This window comes from Myotis davidii, unplaced genomic scaffold (genome assembly GCF_000327345.1).
Source record: "Myotis davidii unplaced genomic scaffold, ASM32734v1 scaffold1066, whole genome shotgun sequence".
Classification (NCBI taxonomy): Eukaryota; Metazoa; Chordata; class Mammalia; order Chiroptera; family Vespertilionidae; genus Myotis; species Myotis davidii.
This window is the reverse complement of record NW_006296622.1, coordinates 174731-184743: the sequence shown is the minus strand read 5'-3', so window position 1 is coordinate 184743 and position 10013 is coordinate 174731. Positions and strand designations below refer to the sequence as shown.

The 10013-nt window shown below is 37.2% G+C and overlaps 1 protein-coding gene across 2 annotated transcripts in view; it reads right to left on the bottom strand.

The window, feature by feature from the left end:
• PLOD2 (procollagen-lysine, 2-oxoglutarate 5-dioxygenase 2) overlaps positions 1-10013 on the bottom strand; it is a 161102-nt gene that overhangs the window by 38723 nt on the left and 112366 nt on the right. For both annotated transcript variants that reach the window (XM_006772125.2, XM_015569374.1), the window contains exons 9-11: positions 9235-9360; positions 7242-7363; positions 2722-2826 (exon numbers count right to left, since the gene is read on the bottom strand). In XM_006772125.2, the coding sequence (XP_006772188.1) occupies positions 2722-2826; positions 7242-7363; positions 9235-9360 (353 nt within the window). The remainder of the gene's footprint in view (positions 1-2721; positions 2827-7241; positions 7364-9234; positions 9361-10013) is intronic.

Here is a 10013-nt window from a genome sequence, read left to right as displayed (position 1 = left end):
CTGTTTTAGTGAATTTTTTTTTAATGTTTTTATTGATTTTTAGAGAGAAAGGAAGGGAGAGGGATAGAGAGATCGAAATATTGATGAGAGAAAAACATCGATTGGATGTCTCCTGCACACCCCCTGCTGGGGATCAAGTCTGCAACCCAGGCAAGTGCCCTGACCCGGAATCAAACCAGTGACCTCTTGGTTCATGTGTCAACACTCAAACACTGAGCCACACAGGCTGAGCTGTTCTAGGGAATTTTTTAAGAATTAGTATACCCCTTGAAATATTCATCTTTATTGCATGTAATATTATTATTTGTAAGATCATTTTTCTTGAATAATTGGTGTTTACTGCTTGTAATATTATCATATTTAACATCATTTTTCTTGGATTATTAATGTTTACTGCATGTAACATTATTATATTTAAGATCATTTTACTTGAAATATTAAGGTTTATTGCATGTAACATTACTATATTTAAAATGTTTTTCTTGAAATAAAAAAAAGTGAAAAAAAGAATCATATAACTCTATTTCATATGCTTTTCCTTGCATGATGATTAAAACTTTACGTTTTGAAAACTACGTGCTATTTATAATTATCGTAGATAGATATGTGTCTATTAATAGCTATATACTAGGGCTATATATACAGATCAAAGCTGAGAAATCTTAGATTTTTAAGTTGACAGATTATGTATATACTAAAGGCCTGGTGCACAAAAATTTGTGTACTGGGGGGAGGGTCCTTCAGCCCGGCCTGCACCCTCTCAGAGACTGGGAGCCCTCAGGGGATGTCCAGCTGCAGTCTGGCCTCCCTCCACGGGAGGTGACCAGTGGGCGGCGAGTGGCCAGCTTCATCCCCCATTGTACCACCACCACCATTGTCCTCCCTCTGCAGGAGGCAACCCCGGTGGGCCTATCTGGGGATGCTGAGTGGCCAGCCCAGCCCCAAATCGCCCTGCCATGGTTGCTGGTGGCCTCTCTCTGTGGGAGGTGACCAGACAGGCAATCAGGGGATGATAGCAGCCTCCACCCCCACCACTGGTCATTGCTGCCCCCCATCACCGTCCCCTCCCTCTGCCCACTGGCACCTGCCTTGGCTGGCCTGGCACCACCTGCTCACCAGCCCTGTCCCCCGCCGAGTGCCGGGAGCCTGTCCATCCTTGCTGTTTCAAGGGACCTGGCATATATGGCATACTGTTCTTATTATGTTTGCTCACCTTCTTGGCACTATGTGTTTTAACCAAGGTCACCTCTCCGAGAAAGGTTGTTTCTCCAGGTAGGGATTTTCCCCTGAAGTTAGGGAGGGAATAAAACCTCTTAACTAAGTGCCAGGCGGGTAATTAATCACTAACTACGAACAATCATGCTTTTCTTTACTCCCTGGAATGGAGATAAGAAACGCCCTAACCTTTGGAATAGAGATTGATAGGATTAGAATCAACTGGAATAAATACAGATGCAACAAGAGAGCCTGCAGAACATGGCTGGAGAACCTAGCAAGAGAACATGGACACAGAACTTGGCTGGAGATTGTGGCTAGAGATCCTGGCAAGGCTGCTGATCAACTGAACGCTGTCTCCGAGTCTTTCCTTCTTCGCCGACTCCGTCCACACCTTTGGGGACCCCTGGACCCGCTGGGGTTGGACCCCAGCAGCCGAGGTCATTCTGCCATTCAGTCGATTTGCATATTACACTTTTATTATATAGGATAGGGTGGGTTAGTAGAGCATAATAGATTTCTCATGTACTTTACTTGGCAAAATAAAAACAGTAACTAACATTCAACTGCTATCCATTCTATCTGTTATGAGAAATAATTGCGTTAATATATGTAAACATACCTGGCACTTAAAAAGCACTTATTAAAGATAGGCCCTAGCTGGTGTTTTAAGTGGTTAGAGCATTGGCTCACACACTGAATGGTCAAGCGCACATACCTGGGTTGCAGATTCAATCCCCAGCCCTGGTCAGGCCGAGTGTGGGAGGCAACCAATTGATTCTTTCTCTCTTTCTTTCTCTCGCCCCCCACTTCATTTCACTCTCTCTAAAAATCAATGGAAAAAATATCCTTGGATGAGGATTAACAATAACAACAAAAAAGGTGGGCTATTAGTACAAGTATTAATACTACTATTAGCGGTAGCAGTAGTATTAATAAGGGAAGATTTAATATCATTATAAGCTGTTACAGATGGTGTCTTTTCTCCATTTCAATTCAGTTAAATGAAAATAGCTATAGACAAGTGATGTGGTTCAATATTAAATAAAATCACAGATCAGGCTGTAAAATAATTTGTACCTCTGAAATTTCAAATTCTAAGAACTACAACTCTGTGTGCAATAAGTTTTTAGGTTAAAATTTTTATGAAATTCTTCTTTAAAAATATCTACAGAAAATTTTAAAATTCCAAATTTTATAGGCATCTGATATAATTTCACTCATCTTTACATAGAAAAATAGGACAAATATAATGGACAAACATCACATTGGTGATTATAACTAACAATAAAAACTTGTAATTTTTATCAGGTTATTTTCTATTTGACTTCCTTATAGGCAATTAATTAGAATTGAAAGTCTATAAGGTGTAGAAAATAATTTAGTGTGAGTTCCCTCAATTTGCTCCTTCCTATTTGTTCATTCCACAAATATAACTATAGTGTGTCCCCATCAATGAAGAAAATGATAATTTTCCAAATAAATTGACATTAAATTTTATGATACCTGTTTTGTTCAATCAAAATTTTTAAAGTCCTTGGATTTGTCAAAACAACATCTGCATCCACACTGAAGTAATAATCACAGCTGTCATCCTGACGGCAAAAATCCCTGACATTGAAAAAGAAATAAAAATTAGAAAAATATTTATTTGCTGTTGAAAAATGTTAATAAAAAGCTTATATGTAAAATAAAGTTTCTCTAACAGTTTTCTAAGATAATATTCCAAAGGATAAATATTGTCTTGGACTTCAAAGTGGTCAATTTATCAACACAGATGTTCACAGATAGATCAACATTAAAAATTTTAGGCAGGTAAAATATGTTTTCAACCAGTAAATATTTTAGGACATAAATCAATCAGTCAGAATGGCAATTTATAATTTATAATTAAATCCTCTCTAAAAGGCAAAAATAATTTATCCCAATGTACTTATTAACAATTTTGTAAAAAAAAACCCATGTTTTTGCACATGCACACTGCACACAAATACACACACATGCACATTGCAAAATATGGTATATCTACCAGCTCAGCTTTTACTGAATTCTGGAGATACAAGTCAATGACTCTTTAGATATTAATTCTTTTGGAAGTTGACTTCATTTGATTTTTTTCTAAGATTGTTACTCTCTGCTTCTTACTAGGAATGCTGACTATTATGAATGCTTTTCTTGGTAGTTTGCAGTGTCCTATCAAGACACCATGGAATGAATCACCTATGATACATGAAATTCTTCCCAGTATTTTCGTTCTACCTTTTGGGCCCTCTCTTTTCTGGGCCCCCAGTTATCACTTTCAGGTATTGTTAATGTGTATCTCCACACTGCATTTGTTTCTAAGCAACTATCAAACCACTACACCAGGCAGTAGTTAAATTTTTACATGTAATTTTTAAAAATAAGTTTTAAATATGGACCCAAGGATACTCCAATAAAGAAGTTTTGGAACTGAGGAACCAAGATGGTGGCATAGGTAAATGCTGATACTTGGATCCTCCCACAAAACACATCAAAATTACAACTAAAATACAGAACAACCATCATTCAGAACCGCCTAAAATTTGGCTAGATGGATGTCTGACAACTAGAGGAGTAAAGAAGAAAACACATCAAGACTAGTAGGAGGGGTGGAGGCATGGAATGAGATGGTTTGACACCCACAGGTTGTGTTTTTTGAATCACAAGGGATATCTTGGCAGAGGAGACCTCCCATGAGAAGCAAAGGGTCCCAGCCCCACATCAGACCCCTCAGCCCAGGATTCCAGAGCTGGGAAGAGAAGTTCCCATAACTTCAGGCTATAAAACCCAGTGGGGATTGCAGCTGAGTGATTCGGAGGCTACTGGAGAACCAGGCAGCTCCTCTTAAAGAGCCAGCACGCAGACTTCCTTGGACTAACTCCCTCTGAGCTCCAGTGCTGGGAAAGCAGCTTTAAAAGATCCAGAGACATACAGGGAGGAACTAAATTGTGTGGCATCAGGGCAAGAATTCGGGACAGCTTTCTCCCAGACAAAAGTGCTGGGATCTCCCACCAACCAAGCTGACTGACAGACACCAAAGCTGAGTATCCATCAACCTGGCCCATGCTGTTTGCCCCACCCTGGTGATTCCCTGAGATCCTGCTCCACCCCATTGGCAGCCATACCCAAAATGTCTGCAGTGGCTTTTCCATATGAATGTCCTGTTATGGACTCAGGCTTCGGACTTTCCTAAAATCTTTCAAATAAGAAACAGCTATACTCTGTGTGCTCAATAACTCTTGATAAGTGGCCGGCCAACCCTAGCAGCAGTTTGCCAAGGTTCACAGCTTGGTTTCTCCTGAGCACTTCCTAGCATAATACAAATAGCAGCCATCTGCAGATCGCTCTGTAGCTCATGCCAGGTGGTCCCAGGCAGTGGCTGAGTTTGTACCTCTGGGGAGACCCCAGAGCCAGTGGACAGCTTCAGACTGCACCAGATTACAACTCTACCACATCTATGAGCCACACACTCAAGGGGTAAACTCAGTGAACACCAAATCCCCACAGAAGGAGCCAGTTCCATAAGGGTGTTTTCTGTACAGCAGCTCTTTACAGCAGGTCCTCACAGCCAATTGCCCTGGAGGTCAATTCCTCCCAGTGGTGGCTACAGCAATTAAGCCTCAACTACAACAGGACAGTGCACACAGCCCACACAAGGGCATACCTAAAGTGCCCAGCTCAGGTGACTGGGGAGGCTGAGCCACTGGGCCCCACAGGACACCTACTACACAAGGCCACTCTACCAATTCCAGGAGACAAAGCAGCTCTACCTAATACATAGAAACAAACACAAGGAAGCAGCCAAAATGCAGAGGCAAAGAGATATGTCACAAATGAAAGAACAGAAGAAATCTCTAGAAAAAGAACTAAACACAAGCAAACTACTAGATTCAGAGTTCAAAACAATGATTATAAGGATGCTTAAGGAACTTAATGAGAGCTTCAAGGAAATTAGTGAGAATGTCAAGGAACTTAGTGAGAATTCCAAGGAAATTAGTGAGAACATCAAAGACTTGAAAAAGGACCAGTCAGAAATGAAGGATACACTAACTAAAATAAAGAATAACTAGCAGGGAATCAATATTAGAGGACACTGAGAATCAACTCAAAGATTTGGAATATGAGGAATCAAAAACACCCAATCAGAAGAGCAAAAAGAAAAAAGAATCCAAAAATATGAAGATAGTGTAAGGAACCTCTGGGACAACTTCAAGCATGTCAACATTCACACAATGGGGGTGCTGAAAGGAGAAGAGAGGGACCAAGACATTGAAAACCTATTTGAAGAAATAATGACAGAAAACTTCCCCTACCTGGTGAAAGAAATAGACTACTTACAAGTCCAGGAAGCTCAGAGAATCCCAAACAAGAGGAATCCAAAGAGGACCACATCAAGACAAGGGTTAAAGACAAAGAGACAATATTAAAAGCAGCAAAAGAAAAGCAGTTAGTTACCTATAAGGAGTGCCATAGGACTGTCAGCTAATTTCTCAACAGAAACTGCAGTCCAGAAGGGAGTGGCAAGAAATATTCAAAGTGATGAATGGCAAGGAACTAAAACCAAGATTACTCTACCCAGCAATGCTCTCATTTAGAATTGAAGGTCAGATAAAGAGTTTCACAGACAGGAAAAAGCTAAAGGAATTCATTACCACCAAACTAATGATATATGAAATGATGAAGGGTATGCTTTAAGAAGAGGGAGAAGAGGAAAAAAAGGTTAAAAATATGAATAATAAAATGGCAATAGATACATATTTATTAACAACTGAATGTAAAAATCAAAATACATGAACAAGGAATCCAATGAACAAAATAAACTGATGAATAAAATAGAACCAGAGGCACGGAAACATGAAACAGACTGATGAATCTCAGAGGGAAGGGGAAGGGAAGATGGGAAGAAATTAACCAAAAAACTTATATGCATATATGCATTACCCATGGCACAGAAAATAGAGTGGTGAAGGCCTGGGGTGAGGCAGAATGTGGTTGGAGGAGGGCAAAGGGGGTGGGGGAGAAGGGACAACATTTGTAATACTCTCAACAGTAAAGATATTTAAAAGCTATAGAACTGTTAGTAAAAGCATCAGTTTGGTTTTTCTGAGATCTGTTTTCCCATATACATCGCCTTCTCACCCAGGCAGTATCCATCCCACTGAGCCTTAAGCTTTCCCAGCACAAAACAGGAAGTCACCAGGACTTATTTGCTTTTCATTAGCAGCTATTAACCCACTGCCTGGAATATTCAATTAACATTTACTGAATAAAAGTCTGTTTTTTTAAAAAATATATCTTTATTGATTCAAAGAGGAAGGGAGAGGGAGAGATAGAAACATCAATGATGAGAGAGAATCATTGATTGGCTGCTTCCTGCATGTCTCCCACTATGGATCAAGCCTGCAACCCAGGCATGTGCCCTCGACTGGAATCGAACCCAGGACCCTTCAGTCCTCAGGCCAACACTCTATCCACTAAGCCAAACCAGCTAGGGCAAAGACTGTTTTTACTATTCAAATAATTTTATTAGTAATCTGTCTGAAGTATCAAAAGGGCTAAACAAAGGACCTAAAATATTTCTTCTGTTACAGTATCTTCTAGATTAGTAGGTAACTAGAATGTAGGAATACCCTTTTCCCCCTTAGTCGAAGACACTCATTTTTACCACATACATCCTTCAGATAATAAACATTTAAATCACTGCTTATATAAGTCATACTATACATTTGTCTGAGTATTTTTAAAAATCTTGATCTACAGTTTAATTAAAAGTTTGATTAAATATGTAGTCTCTTAGCCATTAAAAGAAAAAATGTAAGTAACTTCCATGGTCCTTTAAATACAATTGCAGATAGAGTGTAACAGTAGAGGGTGTGCACACCTGCGCGCATATGCGCGTGTGTGCACACACACACACACATAATTGAGACATCCAAGTTTAGGGTACTAATTTTTTCTAAGTTTATTTAGTAGAAATTATTTAAATTAAATTTATGAAAACATACATTCCCATGTTTCTGGCTTCGGCTTGACTTAGATTTTCTTCTGGTCCTACTATTTTTATAGTATTGATTTCATGTTTAGCTTTATCAAAAAATACCTTGATGTGCTTTTCATGATAAACTTCCTGTAACAAAATTTAAAAAAGTAAAATTAGTTAGAAAATAAGGCAATAAGATGACTGAAGTATTCATATGTAGGGGTGGGTTCACATTCAAAGAGGTGAATTCCACAATGCACATATTCACTCACTTACAGACCAAATGATAACCACATTAAGCATGTTTCACTTAAATATCATTTAAATGTCACATATAGAAGCTCAAATAAATACATATCAATATTTTTTAAAGAGAAAATATCTCATTATTTTAACATTTACTCCTAGACAGGTACTTATATAAATATTTAAATCCTGAGTTCTATGAAGTGTTTCTAACTGGGAGTGTGTGGGGGAGTAGTGGTGTGGAAATGGCTTATGGGCTGAGAATGTTAGACATGTGTTATAAAATAGCCATTAAAAATGCATATTAAACCTAATAAATATTAATCTAAGTTATAAATAATTTTCTGAAATAGATATTTGAATCTTCTGTGAAGTTAGAGGTACAAAAATAATGGCATATATAAAATTGTGAATATCTTTTATTTTACAAAAACAGTATTTAATACAATTTTATTGATGGGAAAACTATCAACATAAAACCATCAAATTAGTTTCATTAAACCATGCTAAAACTTCAATAAGATTTTGTCTCCCTTAGAGCATTTCAGAGCTTTTTATGTGTCAAGTCTCAGTAAGTATTTTTAAAAGTTTTTCATAGATTGTTAAAACTACTTGAAACATAAAAACTACATAGAGCCGAAACTGGTTTGGCTCAGTGGATAGAGCATCGGCTTGTGGACTGAAAGGTCCCAGGTTCGATTCCGGTCAAGGGCATGTACCTGGGCTGCGGGCACATCCCCAGTGGGAGATGTGCAGGAGGTAGCTGATCGATGTTTCTCTCTCATCGATGTTTCTAACTCTCTCTCTCCCTTCCTCTCTGTAAAAAAATCAATAAAATATATTTAAAAAAAACTACATAGAGTTAATTTTTCCTTCCTTCCTATGAAAAGAAGGAAAGCATAAATAAAAGACAATGCAGGGTGGGACAAATGTAAGCTTACAGTTTTTTATATGGAAAATAATACAATAATTAATAAATAATAAGAATAAACTCTGTGTTTCACATACTCACAACTGTAAACTTTTGCCCCAAAATATTATCTGGAAAAGGTAAATGATTAGCTGACATTTACATTAGGAAGAAAGAATAGTGATAAACAAAAAGTATTAGGTCAGAAGAGAGAAAACAGCATACTTAACTGCTAATGTGTTTTTCTAGATGATGTTAAATACTGTTTTAAACAGGAAAGCGGCAAGTATGGAAAAGTATTGGGAAAAAAATGTCATTAAGTTCAGATTATATGTGAGAGGTGTTTGGGAAGCTCTGAATATTTCTGAAGGAAATGAAACTAATCCTTTGGGGAAGAGCATGCCGTTGTGCAATTAATCAAAACAATACTCTAGCTGCAAGATATTTCAAGTTCTAATGCTATGGTGTTATTATTAGCTGCAAACAATTTAATGATAGATTCTAAAAACGCAGTGCCAGAACTAATACAAAGGTAAAGCAATATAAAGACCTCTGACATCTCTTTATTACATATTAAGTTGAGCCATTGGAAATGGCTGATATTCGACAATTTTTGATTTACAAAGTGTGTTAGTTTCATGAGGCTTATCCCAATATTATTATACTAGTTTCTAGACTCTTATCCCTAGGTCTTAAAAAATTAGGGCAGTAATTAATCCAAAAAGCCCCTACTTATTTTAGATGATTGGATTTTTTCAAACACAAATAGATAATAACAAATAGTTCCAAAGGGAAAAAAATATTTAAAAGATTTAATTTAAAAATACTTTTTACATAAACTATTAATGTCTCAAATACTTACTTTGTTATGAATAAAGACTTTAAGTGCTTCTTTTGGGTAATCCAGTGTCAAAAGTATGTCCAGAAATCGAGGTAGGAAAGGGGTTGGTTGCTCAATAAAAACACCTATTGTTACATTTGGGTAGACCTTGGTTTTATAGCAAACATAAGAAAAATTATCATTAGTGTGATTTTAATTTAAATTCTATTCAAGTCTTACTCAGAACACCAAACATACTAGAATATCAATTCAATGTAATTTGCTAAATTTGAGTGGCCCGATGGCAATTCTCTAATACTTGAAATACATTTTTGTAGACCCCATCAAAGTGATTGATTTTACTCCATCACACACTGGCATTATGAATTAGGTTTGAAAAGGAAATTCACTATCATATTTATTACACAGATATCATTAAGAATATAGCCTACTCTACAATTGAAAGCTTCCTTTATGGTAGGTCATAAAGAAACTTCTTTCAAATCTGAATCAATTTGTATATCATCATAGAAACCAGAATACTAATTTGGTTTCTCCTTTTGTTTCCATGGCTTATAAGTTCAGCGGTTAATTTATAGAAATAAAGGTGCTGAGCCTTTATTTCTCGCCTTGAATATCTCTTTTAATAGAATTTATTATATGTAATCTAATTTTCATAATATATATATATACATATATTTTTCTTTTTTTTAATTAAAGCTTTATTGTTCAGATTATTACATTTGTTCCTCTTTTTCCCCCCCATAACTCCCCTCCACCCAGTCCACCCCACCTTCCTCCCTCACTCCCCACCCACTCTC